This window comes from Acanthaster planci, linkage group LG07 (genome assembly GCF_054643075.1).
Source record: "Acanthaster planci isolate LZ-2023a linkage group LG07, COTS_SCS, whole genome shotgun sequence".
Classification (NCBI taxonomy): Eukaryota; Metazoa; Echinodermata; class Asteroidea; order Valvatida; family Acanthasteridae; genus Acanthaster; species Acanthaster planci.
The window spans coordinates 7,140,656-7,162,601 of record NC_141783.1 but is presented as its reverse complement, the minus strand read 5'-3'; the positions used below and the strand labels follow the sequence as shown (position 1 = coordinate 7,162,601).

The window sequence follows — 21,946 nt, the reverse complement described above, 5'->3', positions numbered from 1 at the left end:
CTCCATCCCAGACCAAGAAAAGAAAGTTGACAGGATTCGCTCGTCCCCATTGCTCTTACAGTCGCTGGTAAGGGAAAATGTCGCAAATCCCGACGCACTAAGTGTTTGTCCTGTCTTATAACGCGTGGCGCATGCGTCCTGCGAATAGGGAAGTTTTGACTTGAGTTATTGCTCGACAAAATTAAGTCATGCATTTGTCCTTCTTAGAGCTCTGTTGGGTGGTTAGGGCGAGCGGAGTTGACAATATGGATATCCTGTGCACTGAGTATGAGGAATCAGACGGGGTGGGGCTGACATGACTAGTTTAATTAAATGCAGACGCACGTCAACCAAACCAACATCATGGAACATCCTGGAACGTCATAGCGTAACTACGGGGTCACGTCCCCTATAGCGGAAGTTCGTTCCCTGGGTCCCCCCTACCCCACCCTGTTTGAGATTCGAAAATGTGCGAAGCCTATGAACAATTAAGACACTGCTGATTTGCTTCAAGTTCCCCTTAACTTATGTACACCCTGGTGCCCCCAAGCAATTTTACCCAAGAAACGCCACTGGCGTTACATTTGTGTGCATGTAACGTTGTGGGAGGAAGGCTAACGGGCCTGAAGAGGAAAATCTGGGGGGGGGGGAGTTTGGGCCCCCTGACTTTAATAATTCCTTCTGGATCGGCCACTGTTCTGATTCTGCATACTCTGAATTGCGTAATATGCCACCGTCCAGATCCCTAACAATTGCATTTCTGACTGTTTTTGGTCAGGTTCACTTTTAACACGAACCTTTAGCCTCAATACATAACATAATCTAAAAATCTTCAGATAGTTCCTCTATTTCCAATTGAACATTGGAACTTTTCTGAAATTCAGGCCCCCATGTTTTAACTTAATGTGCTGTAAGGTCTATCCAGGCACATCCCTAAATCACACCTGAAACACATAGGTGTCGACAGAAATTTTTATTACTAGCATGATGGAAACTCCTCATCTGCAGATTTGATTGAGCTAACAGGCTACAATTTCTGACGTGCTGCTATTTAAAATTTTGCAAGTTTGCATATCTGATAAGCCAAGTTATCAGTGGTCGGAAGTGCATGGTGTTACATGCAATCGTACTGCAAGGGGGTTGACAATTCAATTTTGGCTCTGCAGGACAAGCATCCTATAGTTATTACACAGTCACTGAAAACAAATGATTTTAATCATTACAACACACGAATTGTTCTTTGGTTTCGTTTTCCAGCAACTATCTCTGCAAGCTTAATTCAAATTAAGTGGACGCACCCAAGAATTAATCCAGACCACCTTTATCGAATACCACAGTGCCCCTTGGACTCTTAATCCATTCATCATGCAGAAACATTGCACATGAATTATCAGTATAAAGTCCACTCCAAATCACAACCGAAGGGTGTCCAGTGTGGCAAACATCTCACCGGAATTAGTCAACTCGGTAAAAGATGGATACAAAGATGTTAGTTTATTCTCTGTTTTTGGCAGTGTGTCTTGTCTCGGGAGTTCGTGCCTTGGACACGATCAAAGACGTAAAAGTTGATCTCTACACCGGCAGGTGGTACCAGGTAAGGCGACTTTAAACAATCGGCCCCTTCTTCGAGTGCTTTGTCACTAGGGTCTGCTCTTTCTACGTCGCATTCTTATTTTTGCCCACAATGGTGAAACAATGGCTGACTGTCAGTACAAAATCCAAAGAATAATTCAGCAAGTATATTAAAGCCTCAAGCAGCTACCACAACCCCAATTCGTGAACTTAACAGTGAGCACAGTGGACACCCCTCTTTAAAAGCAATATCAAAAATGTAGTTTAAGGTGACACCGACCAAGGGTGATATTTCTGTGAACTTTACTTGGCCGCCCATACAAGTGGTAAGCAATTTAAGTGCGATCTATAATCAGCTTTTCTTTTCTTTTTTCAAAACACTGTGTTTTATGTAACCTTTTATAAGATAAATAAGGCTATTACTGTACAGTCTCATCCCTCCGTCAATTCTACAAACCAGACATAATCTCTTCATTGGCGACTCTTTTTTCAAAATAGTCAATATAGGCTTAATCTTCCAGTGATTGTTAATTGCAGGTGTACGGCAATTTCTGGTCGAATTTATTCGCTGATTCTCAACAGGCAGAGTGCACAACGGCAACGTGTAAGCAATTGTGGCAAAATTATTGTGTATATAATAATGAATTGAATCTACTTATCTCCGGTTACTAAAACACAATCCCAGCTCCATCCGATGAATAAAGTTAACGTATTACGAATTAACGTAATACTCGACAAACCAATAGAAGACTTGACTCCAGAGAGCAAACCTCGTCGAACTAGTTGAATAAACAGAAACATTTAAGCAATTCTAGAAATTTTTGAATAACGTTTACTTGATGTTCTGCATTGCAAATTCAGATAACAAAATTAACGAAACCTACGTGACCGTGTTCAACAACTACAAGACCCGGGATGGCGTTGAGGATTCAATCAACGGTTATGCCTACATTCCAGACCCGTCTGATCCTGGGAAACTGCTGGTAGCGCTAGATGGTGTCCTCATCAATAGCCCGTGTAAGATATTCTGTATAATGAATGCATTTATAGACGTGATGATGCCATCTGTTAATTTTCATAGGCTGTCTACAAACAATGTTCGAAAAGGGAGGATAAAAAAATTCAATGACTGTTTAGTGCGATGGGGTCCTAAAACCTGGACACAAAATGGTTTTAAAGGCAATTTATGAATTGTATGCACATCAGTCATTAAATTATTTGACATTTTCCAATAAAGTGAGGTTAGCACTGTAAAGCTATTTTGCATCCGACAACTTTGCGGCTATGGACAAGGGAATATATGAGCGATCTAAACCCCTGGGTCTTTAAGTTGAAATCGTATCAACCACTTGCGAATCCAGCTAGGTAATCAAGTAGTGTAAGAGAGGGGGACACGCCCTTCCGGGCCACGCTCGATACGAGGGCCGTTACATCCCCTACTATTTCCCGCTTGCAGATTCAAAGTGATCCCTGCGATAGTGCGTCACTTTTTAGAGGCAACACAAGCAGTTGCTCCAAAGTCGCTCGCCGCTGTCCGCCCCGAGCTGACCAGTTACGCGTACTCAACGAGCTCCGCGTCAAACGCGCATATACTCGCGCGCCTAATGGTGCGCCTATGCTGTGAGTACCACAAAACAGGCCCTCTTTTGTTCCGGTCGGAGTGGATTGATAGGGGTGTTCCTTGCGCGCCAACACGTTCGGAGTACGGTAGTACACGTTCGCAGATCGCGGACACAGGAAAGTGTGCGAAACTATATACTGCACACAACAGTAATTCAAGAAATTGGTGGCCACATTGCCATCTGCCTGCGCAAAGGAGATACTTTTTACTGCACTTTTTTCATCATTTTGCTGATTCTTTAATTTTCAGACTGGATCATCAAACTGGGACCGGTAGTTAACGGACAGTACACCTACTCTGTTGTCTCAGACAGCCCGGCGCTCAGTCTCTTTGTACTTGTCCGTGACGTCCAAAACTACTACAGCCTATACGATAATGAGATGTTGGAATACCTTGAACTGACCGGATTCAATGGAATCAGCACGTCACCTATTCAGGTATATCAAGGGGACGATTGTGAATATCCTAAACTTGACTGAGGGTGAACAACTTGAGCCCAGTCATTATGGCACGAGGAATGCGGAGAAGGGAATGTGACGCGCATGAATTTAAAATGAAATAGTAAATTGTAAAATAAATGGAAGAAACAGAGCTTGGAAAGTAAATTCCATGTAAACGGGTTAATCAACAGTCTACCACCAAAATAGTTCAGAACTACCTCGGTAAGAAAATAAAGGGAGGGACTCGCTGTAGGATTATGTAACCAAAGAATAAGTGCACTCAAAGGTTGCTCGAACTGGGGTAGGAAGGCAGGCAAGTTACGTATATCACTGGTTGGAGACCTGTCCGAAATTCATCAGAAATTTGAGAAAGAATATACACAAGGTCTGGCTGTATCTAACGAACCCATGTTCTTTACGGAGGATTAAATTGTTATTTGGAAAAAAATAAAGGGTGTCACTTATTCCGATGAAAAATATGAAATCAGAACAAAAGCGGTGGAGGGGAACCGTGTTTAAAAAATTGTACTGTTTCAACTAATTTTTATTTTTTGCATTTAAATGTCCTAACTTCTACGATTAGAATTTTGAAAGAGATTATACATACATGTAGAATGGACTGGACTACAGGTGTTCACTTAATTGGACAGTGTGTTGCAAAATTTACCACAACTACAGACTGTCAACCATGTCAGCCAAAATAAGTTTGATACTACATTTTACTACATCTTGGTGTATTTGGATTTCTGCCATTCTACACTTTATTGCAACTTTTTAATAAGTATAAACCTGAAAATTTCTAAAATTTAGTCAGTCATCGATGCTACGGTTTCACAATACAAAAATAATTCTTGTTTTTCGTAACAATCAACAGCTCAATTTTCTTTAAATATCACACTCTTGGACACTCAATATACATAGAATAAACTAAACATTATACGTACTTGATCTACAAAGGAATATGATCAATTTAAGGACTTTTACTTAAAAAACCTGAAACATTGTGCACTGAATTTGTATCCGTCATTTCCTGCAAGCTTACAAATATTTCATGATCTGCTAAGAAACGTGAACAGGTAGCATTTATTTAGAACTGAATTCATATAAGCAAATACTAAAATAAGAACTAAACTGTCATTACAAATCTGATATTTCTTTTGATACTAGCAAAATTGTCGACTTGAAAAAATACACATACAAAAATATTCAACAATGTTCAAATATCCTTTCCCTGGCAAAAGTGGTCATGTTTGAAAAATTCACACACTCACTCGATTTGAGTTTTCAACTAAAGAAATTCTAATTCACATTAAATTTAACAACAGAAATTCGTATTGACGAATCAATAAATGAACTGTAATTTTAACAAAGTTGACCTATATTGCTTTCAGAAAAGAAAAGTTGTCAGTTCAAATATATCATTCTTTTTTTCTCAGCAAAAGAGGGCATGTTTGGAAGAATTTAAACACACTTAACAGATTTGCAGCTTTCAATGGTAAAAAGGGTGTTGGGGCAGATACTAGGTTTGCCCAAATAAATGTTGAAATCTTAAAATGAGAAGAATACATTGATACCAAAAGCTGTAAAATACAGAGAGTTGTGTGGATAAATCAAGTAAACAAGTTTTCTCATGCTTGTTTTCACAGAGCACACCAGTGCTGAGCTATAAATTTGACATACAACAATGTTTGACACCCCTGTGCTTGTTTGGATTTGATGAAAGTTCTGTAACTCAAAAAATGACTTCAGTGACATTGGAACCCTTTTGCTGGGTTGGGTCCATCACCGCATGAACTGATCGACAACTTCTTAGGGCAACCCCTGTGCAACAAGTTCACAACCCTCCATCCAGATACTTCGCTACCATACATATTCTTTTAAAGAAGCAGTAGCTATTCATTGTATATAGTTTTGCAACCAAATCTGGTCTTGATGAGAAAGGTAAGAGATTATCTAGGAAATTCCCTTATTATTATAGCAGTAAGTTCAAAACAGTGCATTTTTCATTATGCTGCCAAGGAAAGACCGCACAAACCTGGTGCTTATCCAAAACAGAACCACATTCTTTGTCCTGATTTTGTTTACATGTCAGACATCCACTATCTTGACATAGCTGTAGATGTGCTCGGTCAGGTTTTGGAAGAACGCCCGCATGCCATGCACAAGCAGCCCTGACTTGTAGGCTCCCTTCAGCATTGGCTGCAGTGACCCTTGCAGATTGATCTGACCCAGCAAAGTTAGGTGGGTGACCTCTGACCTCCCTGCCCTGCATGGTGGAAGGAGCCCGTCCTCATCCTCACTGGCACTGTCTTCCTCTGTGTCAGGAGGGGGATTGGTCGACAAGCTGGCTTGTGGGTTCTGTTGTGGTTTGATGATGCAACCAGACAAGCCCACATTGCAGGAGACAGCACCCTGATGAATGCAAGTGAATGAATTTAATACTTAAGTTGGGACTTCAAATTAGTGTTGAAAGTGACACGTTGTGGACCATCGCAAGACCCCAAAAGACCCCCAGTCTGAAATCAAGTCACAAACTATTCATATGAACTGCAACAAAAAGATTCCTTTGTAGTTGTTCACCCTGTTACTTGTGACTGTTCTTGTGTCGGGTCATATCTCCTTGAGTGCCTGTGGCTCTAATCAAATGATTTTTTGTTCCAGCTCAGCGATCCTGAAACTATTAACTTTTTATAAATTCCAAATGCATGTGCATCAACCCTAGGAAATCTTGAAAGAATAAGCCTACCTGTTTCTTTTGACTGTCTGGATGGTGGACAGATGTGATGAGTATCCCACAGGATTCACCTTGGGTCAGTTGTAGGGGCACGAACATCTGCAGAAGGGTCATTCGGCGGGGACTGGTGTTGGGCAGGACCTTGATCTCCTTGTAACAGTCCATGATGGTACCCCTTGGTGGAATCGTGAACTCTTCCAACACATCATCTGCACCTCTGAATGGGAAATCCAGCTGTGGGGGAGGGGAGGGAAATCAGTGGGTTTGAAGCGCAATTCATAAATACCTCAGACAGTCTCCTAATTCACAACGTGCAACTTGTAATAACATTTGATAATGTCCGCCGAGAAATGATAATGCCTGCTACATAAATCATATGCTGGCTTTTTGCATGGGCAGCTGAATTACAGAACTTGCTCATTTCAACAGGTTTAATGCTTAGACACTTCCACATTAAATTGAACCCATTCGATTAAATACCAAAACACAGTAACTGCAAATGATCTCTGGAGGTTTAAATGATGAAATAAGTGGATCACAGGTTGATTTGACATACTTTCCCACCAGGGCGTATGGCTCTCTGTATGAAGCTGTAGACATGCCTGCACCTGGCATTTATCACACCCTCAACCTAGAAAAAAAAGGAAAAATACAGTGCCATCTTGGTAAAGTTCCCAGATACTAGCTCTATGGAAATTCTGAACACAGAGTCAGCAGACGATGGGCACCACACTATGTTGTATGTGTAGCCTACAGAAAAAAACATTTCATTCCACAAAATCCAGTTATGAAAGTAAATCTTGAACTCTCTGTTTCTCTTTAAATTTAAAAGTACCGAAAAAATTACATAAACAGATGCATGTGTGTTTCTTCTACATCATAAGGCCAAAGGTCAGTGTTTCCAATATCTTGTACATTAACATGCAGCTCTCATTGAATAGCATGCACATGTTAAAGAAAAGTATTAACACTCTGGATATCATTTCGTACTTTTCATCTTATTGCCAGTATATCAAATGATATTTGTTGACCTCTGAGGTGTTGAACATGGATTCATGACTCCCCTTGCATGACACCTTTTGCTTTGCCTCACATCACAATTGTTAGACTGTACCACACTTTAGCCATGATGAGAGAAAAATCCAAGTTATGGAGTGTGGATTGACACCAGTCCACACTGTGCCGCTGGGTGAGATATCTGAGCCATTTAAGGGTCAAGTAATCCTCACCTTGACCACAGCAAGTGGCAGATCACTGAAACTCATTCTGCTGACTGTCACACCATCTTTGGTGTCTGTTTTCTTCCAATTTTTGCCAACTGCCAAGGCCAACAGGTTGTTCCACTGCTGCTCAAATCAAAATGAGGGAATGAGGTGTGATAGACTGGTTTTATTCTTTAATTAACAAAAAAGGTGGGAGAATGATAGAGATCTGAGGTTATGGTTTGTTGACAGATCTGAGGTTATGGTTCGTTGACTGATCTGAGGTTATGGTTTGTTGACAGACCTGAGGTTATGATTCGTTGACTGATCTGAGGTTATGGTTTGTTGATAGACCTGAGGTTATGGTTTGTTGACAGACCTGAGGTTACGATTCGTTGACTGATCTGAGGTTATGGTTCGTTGATAGACCTGAGGTTATGGTTCGTTAACAGATCTGAGGTTATGGTTTGTTGACAGATCTGAGGTTGTGGTTTGTGGTCTAGTACTTTATTTACTTCAATGTACACATCAAAACTCTTCATTATGCATGTATGTACTCATGAATGCCCAAAATATACAGTACAATGAATTTGAATTGTCTAAATACCACTACATCCATTAGGTATAAGACCCAATATGAATCGCCTCTGCATTTTGTGTCTGACCAACAGTAAGAAAAATTTTGCCAGAATTACTCCAGCCCTCTTTTGGATTTTTGGCAGAAACCTCTCTGAATCCTCCAAAATCCCTCACTGTGATGGAAAATGATGGCACATTCTTTGAACATAATTCTCAAGCAGCCAGTTCAAAGTAAGGAAATAGTGGCTAGGCTCTCCCTCTCTCATTACTGCCAATCCTCCAAAACCTCTTGGTGGATTTGAGTGATCTGGGACTGATAGTTACAGTTTGTATACTATTTCAGAGCTTTGTAGCATTTTTTTTATTATTACACAATCACATGGACCTTTGTGTCAGAGAAAAAGTTGCCAAATTTTGCTAGAATCCGACTGCTCGGTATCCACAGGTAGAATCTTCTTCCTTGCACAGACCCTTCGTATTCTATTTTCCCTCCCCCATATCTCTGTCTCTTGGACTCACTTGCTTTCTCCACTCTGCATCCAAGTACATGTCTCTCCTGAATTCATTCTTCTCTGCCAGCTGAGAATTTCTACTTTCTCTGTCTTTCCTTTTCTAAACAATGAACCATACATGAAGTCTTTATAGACATGGTCAGGATATTACAATGACCATCAACTTCAGCTTAAATCTCAAGAACATTAGAAGTCATTATTCTTAATGGAAAGTCAATCTACTTCCTTGCTGAAGATGTCAGTGTTGTGCTGTTTAACTTAAACGACTACTGCATGATGCAGTGCTGTGGTCAAGTCTTTTTGCTCGAGACAGACATGATGTGCCAGTCTAATACCTTGGAAAGGAATTCAGCATTTCAGTAAAGTCTGGAATCCAGCCCATTCTTCTGCAAATATTGTATATTAGTTGCACATCTCTGTCTAAATCCATATATTAAATATTCACGTTAAACGTCAGACAGTACGATGTAAATGGGAAACATCATTCCTGAAACAACCAGTTGAGAAACACACATCCCTTTAAAATGAACAGAACTGAGAACACTGAAGTAAATAAACCAAGAACCATTTGAATGGGGATTGCACTAGAAAGCTACCTTAGCTTTGAAGGAGGCTGTCTGCTTGCGAAGCAAAGCTTTTTGTGCTGAAGCGCCCTCTATTGCAGCATCCAGAACCTCCATCCACTCATGTTTATCATCTTCACTTTCTATGGAGAAAAAGAAATCTCACTCTCCATTCACTGTAACTTTGATACTCTACACTTTTTGTGTTGTTACTGTTGCACCTCCACTGGCCACTGGATTAGCCGTCCCAAGGTGTACATTAACCACTTCGAGCCGGTGGCAGTTATCAATGTTGACGATGCTGGGGTGGGATAATTATCATTTTTTTCTGTTTTCAAAATTCTTTAAAATTCCTATCTTCATTTACTGGACACTTACACCCACACCAAGGACTGTCTGGTTTCTACTCTTATCTGACAGACAACATCTATTGATGCTGGAGTATTTCAGCCAGGCCTGCTGCCTTGTAAAAAGAGCCCAGATTTTGCGGTGTGACGTAATTTTCTTTTGTTCATGAAACTGGCACAGTGCGCTGCTGACCTCTTTTCAATAAGGGCCAGATTAGCCTGCAATGGTACTGTGTGGCTCATTGCTGCGGTGGTGGAGCGCTTTTGTCCCACTCGCACTAATTGCCCCAAACCGTGGTATACTGTTTTAAAACAAGGCTGGATTATCTCCACTATTGAGAGTGAAAAAATGTTGGTAATGCCCAGCAACCTGGTCGTTTTACAAGTACAGTCTTTTGTTACAAGGCCCAGTTCCCTTTGTCCGATTTTGGAGACCCTGGCCACGCGTATAAAGAATACGTGTCCGGTACCAGAAACCCCGGCGGCAAGTGGATAAAGATGACTGGGAGACTGTAAAGAAGAAACAAATGGACACTAGTTGGGTTTGGTGTGGTGGTCAGTGTTCAGTCATCAAAGTCTTGACTCATAGATCAAAGGCCACCACACCACCCTCAAGTGTCCCACAGAAAGTTGCATCATCTCCTAACATATGTGCCAAACAGCTGTTTCATGTTCAGGGAGGATTAAATGGGGGGGGGATATTACAACATTACTATTTAATGAAATGGAGGCAACTTGATGATAAAAAGTGGTCAATCAATAGTGATGAATGCAGACATGTTCATCTTTACAGAAGGGAGGAAATGACTGTAAAATGAAAAATGGCTTCATTGGACATTTTGAAGGGAAATGTGGTCACACATTACCCAGGCAAGGAATGTCCCTCTTGTCTATCAATTAGCAATTTCGGTATTTCAATAAGACAAAGTCATTTAAGCATGACATGACACCAGTTCAAACAGATATGTTTCGTGGAGTGAGTTGGTGTATGGCCACCCTCATGGGGGTCGACCTGGCATAAATTTATTGATGTTCACAAGTAACCTATGATGCGATTCATATTGAGCAAATGCTCTCTTACTAAAAATGTCCAATTCATTCACCTATTGAGACAAATTCACTTACCCATTGATCCAATTCATATACCATTTGGATCCAATTCACTACCAATTCAGTAACAAATTCCAAAACCAATTGCTTTTTCTTGGAATCAAATTGGAATCCAATTGGGTCCAATTGGTTTGAATAGTAAATTCTGACCTTTTCTCAGTTGGATCATTTCAAACCAATTGACACCATTTGAATGCCAATTCACAATCCATTTGTAACCAACCAAAGAACCAACTGAAACCATTTCAATACCAATTCAAACAAATTGAGTCCCATTTGAAAAATCCATTTGATGGGGGAAACAAGCTGAAAGCATACCAATTGGAACCAGTTGCATCCCATTTGAAATTTCCAATTGATCGAGGAAAACAGACAGACAGAAAGCATACCAATTGGAACCATTTGATTCCCATTTGAATTCTAATTGATTGGGGAAAATAAACAAAGACAAAAATGCCAATTGAAACCAACTGCGTCTGATTTGAAATCTCCAATGGATGGGGCAAAACAAATGGGTAAGAAAACATACCAACTGAAACCAACTGAGCACAACTGATTGCCAACTGGACCCAATTAAATCCAATTAGAAAATCAATTGGTTTGAATTAGCCTAACTTGCTAATTATGCAAAGGTCGGCTCCATGGTCTGATGAGGAACCCTTAGATTAATTTTGATAAAGAGAACAAGGACTTCTCAACAAGCAGATGATGAAGTCTCACCACAGCTGATATAGTAGGTCCTTGTTGTACCATCTTCTGCAAAGGGTCCCACTTCAAAACAGTTTGGTTGCTCCCTCTCTTTGCCTTCTGGCTCCCTTGTAACATCTGAATAAAGAAAGAAATTTATTTTGTTGAAAAATTACCTCTTATAAATAACCAAATTTCCCGTAAATAATTACATGAACTTTAAAGCCAATGTTTTGTATGTGCCATTGTCAGCGTCTGACTTATTATATTTGTTACTTGTGTCTTCTATTTCATGCAGGTTCATAAATGTATTTGTCAGCTTTAGTGATGTATTCTTTATTTCTAATATAGGGTCACATCAAAAACCTTCAGCTTATACTGATATCTAGTAGATTAATGAAAAATTCTATAAAATGATTGTAGCTTAATTCCATTAAATATTATGGATTTGTCAATGTGAGTGTCGCTTTGTTTATCAACAAGGAATATTATTAAAGGTTATGCGATCCAAGGCTTGATTATGTTTCTCCTTTGACATTTAAATGTGGGAACAAAGCAGGCTACTCGAAATCTACTTTAACGGACCCACAAATTTGGGAAATTTTTCAGTATTGCTGCAATAACGGCAATGCTACCATGACAATTCAAAATCTCCTGAAAACGCTAAACTATCTTCAACTTTCAGTCGCTTTACATTCATGCCTTTATAAAAGAAAGGAAAAGAAAACGAAATGAAATAAAATAATAAAATAAAATAAAACAAAATAAAATAAAATAAAAAAAATAATAAAACAAAATAAAATAAAATAAAATAAAATATAATAAAATAAAATAAAATGAAATGAAATGAAATGAAATGAAATAAAATAAAATAAAATAAAATAAAATAAAATAAAATAAAATAAAATAAAATAAAATAAAATAAAATAAAATAAAATAAAATAATACTAAAAATGCTCTGAAATGTTTGTCTTGGGTTGCGTTTAAAGTCATAGTGTCTGAAAAGGGCAGCAACAACAAAGTACTTCGCACACAAGTGTGGAAAAATGGTGCGATGTTGAGTACATGTAAACATTCATGAATATTTGAGCCTAGCAAGAAATTAGAGCAAACAGAATGGCAATCATCCCCAGACAGGCCTTAGTGCAATAACTTCAGCAGAGCAAGTTAAGCACCATTTAGTGTGCAAGTTGGCACTGCATACACAGTGACCTTCCTTCATTGTGAAAGGTGGATGGAAGCAGGATCAGGATCCAGTGTACATTAGATGCAGCAAGGTTTATTTACAGTTAGCTACCATTGGAAAATGCAATGCCCCGTGGCAGGATTCAGTGCAAACAAAGTTATTGTCTGGAAGCTTCCAGCTAGCTGTATTCTGCCCAGACTGTCAATGACAATAGCTGGCATGTAGCAAAGCCTGTGAGCAGCAGAGGAGAAGACCCTGCATATTGATTTGACTTGATGTTAAGCACCCCCCCACCATCACCACAGCCACTATTCCATCGTCCTTGAAAGACTGCTGGAAGTCTTTGAAGGGGAAAAAGTCCACCACTTTTGACTCTGCCTTGTAATAAAACTCAATTTTTATTTGTGTTTCAGTGAATTTTTGTACCCCATACCTTGATTTAGTTGAACAGAGCAGTTTAAAACAAAATCCCAATACCATTTACTTTATCCTCAATTTTGGACCATAGTATTATTTATAGTTCCACCTAATGGAACAGTCCAAATTGGCTAGCGGAATTAAGCAACATTTATATGCTAAGCTCAGCATTGTTAGAAGGTACTTATTGTTTACTCCACTGGGGCTACAGTGAAAATTCCACCTGCCTTTTGTTATTGTACTAAGACTCTCTTGGCCATGCATGAGGTATTTGGCCTCACTCCAAAAGGTTTTCATGAGGCCATATAAAACCAGGGTGTAAGGAATTTCTGTAAGGACTCTGGTGACTGGGATGTACTGCAGAGCATCTAGGGCATGCTTTCATCTGCCTTTTGGTTCTGTATGTAAGTTCTGTATTTGCTTTTTGGAAACTTGGCACGATCTGCTCCTACCATTCCTGTTTCTCTTGATTTCTTTGCAAGTAAAACAGGTAAACAGGCATTTTTCTGGGGGGGAGCTGCAGCCCAAAAGGAAGTTGCATTTCTGGTAATTCAGAACTCAAACTTTTCGACATTGGTTAATGTGTAGAAATGTATCAGTTGTACAGCCTTGTAGTATCCTGTTCACAGATAGAAAGCATATGGATTGGTAAGTTTAATTTATTTACTTGATATCCATATTGACATTTATTCTTGTCATAAAAATTTAATGTAATTCAAAGTCACTAAAAAGTTGTGTGCGGCAAAACCATATTTAATGATTTAATAATTTTATACAGAGTAAGTTGCCTGTTTAATCAAAAAATGTCTACTCACACTTATTACTGAGCTGTATCTGTCCTTTAGGTGTTTTGGCGCCTTGCTTGCTAGAAAAATGAATATTAAAGATGTTTCACAGATTGAAACAAGAAAAAGTGTTCTGATGCTTCGGGGGAGTTGATTAGCTATCCCTTGGTAATACATCTGAGCTTTTGCCTCCACTGTGCCAGTGGAAATGCAACTTGAGATTAATTCACCAGTGTTAGTGACATCTGTAAAACGGGCAACTCGAAAGTTCTGTACCTGCAAGCAAGGACTGCCTTTCCAAAAGTGTGGTTAGTCTGAATTGAGGATGGGTGGGCAGGTAAAATTAAAGAGTGACAGGGAAAACGAGTCAGAAATGAAAATTTCCCTTGGAAAAGCTTAGAAATGCACTGGGAAGACAAGAGAACAATCTGAACGGTCTGCCTGAGAAGCATTTCTTTTTGACTCTGGTTTCACTCACTCGTAGTAGTAAAGAGTCGCTGTCCGACCTCGCTGTATCAAGACAAACCAGCGCTTCTGCCATTTGTATTGGCCGAGTAGGTTTCTGTTGCCACTCTTTTTGATGCACAGTCCCTCCTTCAGAATCACTTCGCTTCCGTCTGAATGAACCCGGTAAAAATGGGGCAAATTACAATGTAAAGAAAGTTTTTGATGGTTTTGAAGTCAATGAATGTGTATATACCCAAGTGACATTAACCCCTTTGTGCCGTTAAGACACGCCGTAAAAATTGAGATCCTCGGCCCACTTTTCAGCTATTATTCTCGGCCCACGCTCGAGCGAACACTGTGAAAGAAGGCAAACCCTGGCTCTTGTATATATGGTAATTGGCCTTTGTGTAGCCCAGAAATGAAAAGACCGAATTTGCATCATCACCAGCTTCACAATAGTCCGCACTTTGAAAAGAGGCAACGGGAATGTGGAAGCTTGAGTAGAGCCACATGCCAATTCAATGTAATTCATGTAATTCAAAGCGTGCAGAGCACACTGGGCCACAAACTGAGAATTTCCGGTTTGGCAGGTGGCCTTCGTGGCCAAGCGAGGCTGGAATTCTTGGAGTCAGCTTTCGGAATGAAGTTCCTGTCAAAGGGGTTAATGACATGAAGCAATTTACTGTGCCACAATTTCAAATAAAAAAAAATCAGAAAGACATTTCAAGATTCTGGGAAAAGTGACAAATTGATCCTTTTTCATAAAATCCAAAATGGTTCTACAATAGCAGCTGGCCTTAAAAGTTGCCCAGGTTCCATAAACAAGCCTTGCCTACTCGATTATAATAAAGGGAGAATCTCGCAGTACCAATGAGATGACTATTACATATACATGTAAATTCCTTGTTTGTGGATGGAAACTACCAACTCGTGTTCAGGTATTGTATACTCGATGCCTTACACAGCAACACAAGTGACTGTATGGTGAATGATACAAACATTTTTGTACCCAGGAATCATATGCTAAATAAAACATTTCAAATTATTTTATGTATTTCATCAAATCCAAAGAGTATACACAAGGTAGTTGTCTTGAATGAGTAAATTTATCTGTTCGACTTGTGAACCAACCTAACACGAGTCCCAAGTCCCTAGAGCCACTACATGTAATTAGTTTAAGGCCTTTGAAGAATCTTGCCCACCGTACATGTACAACTGGAACCCTCATTATTTTCACCAAGATGCCAAATTGTAATGTTAAATGTCAAAACACTGAACTCGGTTAGTTCTTTCTGATGCAAACTGAAATAAAATTATTGAAAATGTGGCCATAACTCATTTTTGTGGGATTCAGACATGTATATTTTACCTGTTTGTGACATGATACTCATCAATATGCTTATAACACGGACAAAAGTATCATCCTCTTTGTGAAAGTGACAGTAATTTCTGTTTTGTTCAGTTTGCAGTTGACTTCCACTTGCAGAAACTTGGACTGCAACGAAAAAGGGTGAAAAAATGATGAATGCACTCCTTACAAATTCAAAAGATGTGAGGTTTGAAAAATAAACAAGATCTGACAGCAAAGGACATTGGGCAAATCATCTGGTACACGTAGCTGTGAGAAGAATTCACCATTACATGCCTAGTGTATGCACTAGGTTGTGTGGGCATTGTAGAAACTATGGGGGGACAGCTAAGGACATCGGAAAAGACAACTTTTAAAGAAAAAAAGCCATGCAGCAAGATTTTGAGGCGGGCGCTGATGCTAAACTTGTTACTTTTTTCATGTGGCCTAAAGAATGCACCCTAAAACAATCAAAATATTCGAGAAATTTTCTTGTTGAAGAGAGCAGAGATCGCAGGTGCAACAATCTTTAATTTAGACGTACCGTATCAGACTGATGCATTAATTCTTTATAAAAACAAAGGATTTTAATTAGAACTTTTGTTGTTCCAGATTGCATGATCTACAGATCTGGGGATATAGGCCTAATGTTCAAATATATCACGGTCTTTGTGTACGCTGGGGGCAAGTATTAGACTGGTTGAATAAGCTGAAATCAAATGGTAAAGATGAGTCCGAAATCCATGTTTTCCTACATTCTGTATTTTTTCCATAGGGTAGGGGCATGCATGTTTACGTGCCCGCTGCTGTGAATATATATGTATGAAGGCGTGTGCCACTTTGTGAAAACCAAAATCAGTTGACCTAAGTCTACTTTGTGGTCTTTCCTGCAGTTACATTTTGTGTGTGTATGCGGGGCAGTCAGATTGTGCCTCTTAATGAAAATGCAAAATGTACTTATTGTGATTTTTGCCCCTGACAACATTAATGTAACTTTGACGTTATGTTTTGCTTGTAGGTCAAGTAGAATGTTCGAAAACAATATTGAAAAACGCCAAATCGAAAAAAACCCTTTTTGACATGTTAGGCTCTTCATGAAAACGGTGAGGAGTTGGGCTATCACTCAGCTCAATCCAAGACTGAGTAATATTTTAATTTTGACCGAACCTATTCATATCCGACATGTACGGCACCACCATGTCGCAAGGCCAATTACTTGGCCCTAAACATAATACAAAACATACAAACCTCAATTCACGATTGGCCTGTTTACATAGAATGGCGCTTACATTAATGTTTTATTGCCAAATGCCTCCATGATGACGATTTTTTCATGATTCAAGTTTCAAACTATAAAGCTTTGCCTGCAGCATGATGTACTGTATTTCGTCATGAACTTCCTGGTTTCGTTGCCGCTTGCAAGCCGCTTGGTGGAGCCCTTCAGTAAGAGGGAATTCCCACAAGTCCGATCGCTACAGTGGGAATTCCCCGGCAGATACAGACAGGCCATACGTATTTCTTGAGTGGAGTGCTTACTTTTTTAGTAGGTGGCGCCCTATTTAAATGTTGTCACATGATACATGAATGCTAAGAATGTTTTGGATATGTAATTTATGTGTGATTCCCCTAGAGGCATTTCCCATGGAACATTCCACTTTATTTTTCCAGTGGGGTAAGACTTTAGTGGGAGTATTAGAACCATTAATTTTAGCCACAATTCAGCAGAAATTGGGAATGGCTGTTTTTGTATTGAAACTAAAAGCCACAAATTGTGTCATCTTCATGATCTTTGAACTTGATTCATTTTACATGAAATCTTGGATGCGTGTTTGTAAGTTTTCTTCAAGTTCAAAGTGATAGAGTACAAGTCCTCAAGAAATTATCTGCTTGATTGGATTTAAGTTTTTTCACGGCAAAAAAGATAAAGCAAAGCAGTGACTGATTGAAAAATTTGCTCTCCCGATATTCAAATCCTTCTCAATAAACAATTTCTCTCCCATTCTAACAGATTTTGCTGAAGGAGTAAAAAAAAGTTGGACACCATAAAATTCTGAAAAGCAGAGAGATGGCAGCTATGAAGTAAGTTAAAGCCTTTTTTAAAATTACCATTGTAATTGTCTTTGTTTGGTGGAGTGTCCATTTTTTTTTGGGGGGGGGTGATGGGAGAACTCTGAAATGGCATTGTGTGGAAAGATTTTGATGGGAGTTCCCCTTGAATATGTTATGTGCAATTAAACCCACAACCCAACTGACAGGAGGAAAAATATCCTCAAAACCGGAAACCATGGTTTTAGCTGAATGCACTTCTTTATCAGGTACATGTATACAGGAATGTTCATCCCAACCGCGACATAAAAACCTTTAAAAATTATTATTGTTAATAAGAGACTGTCAAACATTCTGCTTACATGTATAACAGGGATATTTTAGGCCCCAATCCTTCGTTCTTCTTTGTTGTCATTCCTGATAAAACAAGCTTCCTGTTAAAACGAGGTAATCTGCAAGTCTGAGGGACATCGCATCAATGAGGTTGACTATATGCGCATTTCTGCTAGATAATCAAAGTTGGTCATGCCCAAATGTGTTGACAGTTGTGCTTGGCTTGAGTAGGTTGCAGACGAAGCTCGTGTAGTCGGACAAAGTAGGGACGTGACAGGACTTAACAGTGTACCCCCAGAGGTGGTAGCAAGTCAGTGTTTGCAAGGTCAAGTCGTAAGGCAATTTTTGCAAGTCTGAGCCCAGTCACAAGTCATTTGGTCCAGTCACAAGTCATTTGGTCCAGTCACAAGTCATTTGATAACAGGTAAAGTCAAGTGACGAGGCAGTTTGGTCCAAACACAAGCAAGTCTCAAGTCTTTTTGTCAAGTTGCGCGAGGTGTGATTTCAAGCTACAGTCTAGTGATTCAGACGTTGCCTTGGGAGACGAGACCAAACAAAGTCTTACACTGATTATTTCAAGAACGCAAGGCCTAAGTTGATAGGCTTATTTAAAACTTTAATGGGTTCAGTTGAATAGTTTTGACTTGCGTTGGTAAAAAGTCATAATAAGCAAGTCGAAGTCGGGTCACAATTTATTTTTTGCAAGTCAAAATAAAGTTACAAGTTGAGTCATGAGTCACAAAAATAGCAACTCGAGTCCGATTTGAGTCCAGGTCAAGCGAGTCCAGTCTACACCTCTGGTGATCTCAATTTACACAGGCCTTGATGTGCTTTTTGTACATTTATCACTTTTAGACATAGCCAGTTTAGCTTCCCTAGTTAGTCTTTTGTTATTAATGATATTATAATAGTGAGTTTTCCATTTTTTGCAGTGAAAGATTGCGCCATGCGCAGACGTGGCTTCAAAGCATGATGGAATACCTTCATGTGAAGGAACGCAGTGCAGCAGCCATCATCTTTGCCAAACAACGACCCATTGCTGCTACTTTGATTGGTGTTGCTGTGGCAACGAGCTTTCTCCCAGCTGTGGCTTTTGTGTCATTTGTGGCCACCTTTCTCATCATTGGCGTTATTGCATTGCTCGTCATTGAAGGTATGACGGTGAATGATCAAATGACAGACTGACTGAATGCAGACTGCTGGACTGACTGCTCCTTTTCATCAAGCATGTTGCAGATTCAACACATGTAGTCCACTCACGATATACAGAACACTGATATAATAAAATAGTGTCATAAAGACCAAATTCTGCAAATTCCAGTTTTAGGAATATTTTTTCTTTGTTTCCACTCCTTTTATAACAAAGTCCTGATAAGAGCAAAGTAATTTGTCTAGTCCAGGCAACTTTGTCATATAAAAACTGACTGAATATGACTGTAAATAAATAAAAGGCAAGCTCACACTTCATGCAAATGCAAATTAAAAGTGAATTTGATGTTGCTGGAAATAGCAGCAAAGTCTCCTAGAGTTGAAATGTGTTCAATTTTTCCAAATCCACAGTGCAAAACCTTGCTGTGATGTAACTTGGTGGCATTACCTTTTCTCAAAGTACATGTATTGGCTGGACCCAAAATTTGTTTGTTTTTGTTTTTATCTCGGAAAGAAAACAAGCTTGCAAAATCTCCCAAAACCTCACATTTTCTGAATTTAGGTACACTTATTTGGGTGCACGATGTTCAGTATCTTCTAGCTCTTCAGTTGAAATTGATCAATCTGTCTTTGCAGTACAAGTATGCAAAGGGCAAAAATCCCTCATAAAAGAGGGCATTTGCATGAGTCTCCAGCTAAACTAGACTATTAAAACCCTCGGTGTCATTCCTGTTATGTCATCTGTGCCATTTTCCCTTGTCCATTTCTGCAGGCACTGCCATACTTTCGGCCATTGTGATCCTACTTCTTGCCCTGGTTGGTTGTATGATGGCCACCGTCTTCATCGGTGCAGTCATCTTGGGTGGCCTCTTTGCAGGCCGCTTCACTTGGCGCATCGCCGCCCCGCTCCGCACCAAGATGGCTGTGCGTCTGGGCATGCATGGATCTGCTGCCGATAACAAGACAGCTCCCTCTGCCACCGAAGAGAAGGGACAGCTTGAGACCGACTACATGCCAGATCTTGGCTTTGCAGGCAAGGGGACGGAAGCCAAAAGCGACTAGCGGTGGTGGTCCCCTAGAAGACGAGGACAAACCTACAGCAATCCTAAGGCAGTGCGGGTCTTCAAGACAGATGAAGAGTACACCGCCTTTGTGGCCTCCATGTCCTTGATTGTACTTGTTCTGTTTATATCACTCTTCCTGTTTCTGGTTGTCAACCCGGGGCTGATGATTTTGTCTTGGGCACTGTCACCATGATTTTTTGTAAATGAAACATTTGCTTATTCGGCCAAGTATCATTGCTGGATGCTGGATGTTTTGATCCAAGTCACACTACAACTTCTAACAATGTACTCACTGAGAGGAGACAAGCCAATGTTTTGCACTGGCTGGATTTGGAAGTGGAGATTGCTGATTTCGTTTTGAATCGTTTCTAGGGCACAAAAATGTTAGGTTTACATGATTTGTACTTGAGGTATGCTTCCTATATGTATCAATCTAAATATTATATTAAAATATCAAATTAAATATCGGTGCAGTGAAGTATGAATGAACCTTGGCATGTAATAAGTATTACTTATGTGTTACTTTAATTATGCTTGCATAAGTTGCATTTGCTTAAGTAGTTGAAATTGTAAAAAGTACATGCATGTGTATGGAGCTCATGCACATTTTTTGGTACAGGTATTGTTGCCAAATATCCTTGTACATGCCATCACTTGCAGTTTTTCCAAAGATTTGGGTTTTGTTGTGCATTTTCTTTAATGATTCTTCTGTTTTGCAAAGTAATATCGTCATTATGATGTTTCTGAATATTTTTGCACTGTTTACCATTTGCCATTTATCTTGCACTTTAACATGTCTGACATGTTTCTTTAATTGTACTGTAATTAAAATGCAAAGTTGCTTTTCGAAAGTCAAATTGTCTGGCGTTTTGTTTGCTCTTGACTCAAGTTGCTATCGCTCTTTGTCATGACCTTTGAGATCACAATGATTGAGTATAATGGGGAAATTCCAGTCCGAGCACCCCTGACAGATTGTGGGTTCGCCACTGTCAGAAACTACATCGAGTGGTCAGGAATAGAAGTTACATGTATGCATTATTGCGTCCTCGGAGGGCAAAAGTTTTGTATTACTGGACTAGTCTTCAGTAAACTTTGTGTGCATTTGTTGTCACTAGATTAAAATGACAAAGCCAGCCTCTGAGACGCCATGGAGGTGCCAGCTATACATAACCACCGAGTTTGGGATTGTAAAACCACTTCTTTAGTTGGTCAGGGACAGCCTGTTGCAATCTTTGGGTATTGGGGCCCCACGCTACAGTTCCAGCTGGAGGGCACATCATAAGAACTGAAAAATCCATAAATGGAAGCCATTTTTCTCCAAGGTGACCTATTACCCATCTGAAAACAATGTCCAATGTCAAATGTAGTAGTGAAAATATGGAAATGTTAAATTAGAAAACACTAATCTCGGTTTGTGCACACCAGGTGTCGAGCAGCATCCTTATATACATGTACATATGTATATGAAATTCTTTGCCACAAGAACCATAACTTTGATGCTTACATGTATATATGTGGTTATTTGGGGGGGGGGCTTCTGGCAAGCATGTGAATGTTTCGGAACCTGAGGTGGGCTTTTTAAACTAAAGCATCTCACTGGTACAGAAGACAAAATTGGTGGAAAAAAAATCCAACTTGACCCACTGTGCGTGCATGGGAAAACTACACTGCATACATTTCAACAGAAATGCACCTGCAAAAGTCCCAAAGTAAAAACACTTCATCTCTTGTTCCTGCAATGAGTACATATACAGGTCATTTTTCTAGCAAGGGATTGCCTTGACACTGTTTACGTTGTAGTTCAGCTGTGCAAAATTCTTCGTGA

At 39.7% G+C, this 21,946-nt stretch overlaps 3 protein-coding genes across 5 annotated transcripts; 2 read left to right on the top strand and 1 right to left on the bottom strand.

Moving 5' to 3' along the window:
- The first annotated feature begins 1,192 nt into the window (after positions 1-1,192).
- Positions 1,193-4,060, top strand: LOC147798601 (uncharacterized). The gene is made up of 4 exons (XM_087139113.1): positions 1,193-1,573; positions 2,089-2,155; positions 2,413-2,568; positions 3,422-4,060. The coding sequence occupies exons 1-4, from the start codon at positions 1,454-1,456 to the stop codon at positions 3,649-3,651; spliced, it is 573 nt and encodes a 190-aa protein (XP_086995239.1). The 5' UTR covers positions 1,193-1,453; the 3' UTR covers positions 3,652-4,060.
- A 281-nt stretch (positions 4,061-4,341) lies between these two features.
- On the bottom strand, positions 4,342-17,000 carry LOC110978583 (uncharacterized). Its single transcript, XM_022233694.2, has 11 exons — positions 16,778-17,000; positions 15,551-15,676; positions 14,213-14,351; positions 13,765-13,814; positions 11,380-11,484; positions 9,236-9,345; positions 8,647-8,739; positions 7,576-7,692; positions 6,903-6,977; positions 6,359-6,580; positions 4,342-6,024 (listed from the first exon to the last, which is right to left on the bottom strand). The coding sequence occupies exons 2-11, from the start codon at positions 15,570-15,572 to the stop codon at positions 5,701-5,703; spliced, it is 1,257 nt and encodes a 418-aa protein (XP_022089386.2). The 5' UTR covers positions 15,573-15,676; positions 16,778-17,000; the 3' UTR covers positions 4,342-5,700.
- On the top strand, positions 13,198-20,978 carry LOC110978584 (uncharacterized). 3 transcript variants are annotated; one of them, XM_022233696.2, is made up of 4 exons: positions 13,198-13,353; positions 17,538-17,608; positions 18,841-19,061; positions 19,830-20,978. In XM_022233696.2, the coding sequence occupies exons 2-4, from the start codon at positions 17,595-17,597 to the stop codon at positions 20,117-20,119; spliced, it is 525 nt and encodes a 174-aa protein (XP_022089388.1). In that variant the 5' UTR covers positions 13,198-13,353; positions 17,538-17,594; the 3' UTR covers positions 20,120-20,978. The 3 variants fall into 3 exon arrangements, with proteins under 3 accessions (XP_022089388.1, XP_022089390.1, XP_022089389.1); XM_022233698.2 differs by having other exon boundaries at positions 13,228-13,439; XM_022233697.2 differs by lacking the exon at positions 13,198-13,353 and adding an exon at positions 17,050-17,201.
- Positions 20,979-21,946: the final 968 nt, after the last annotated feature.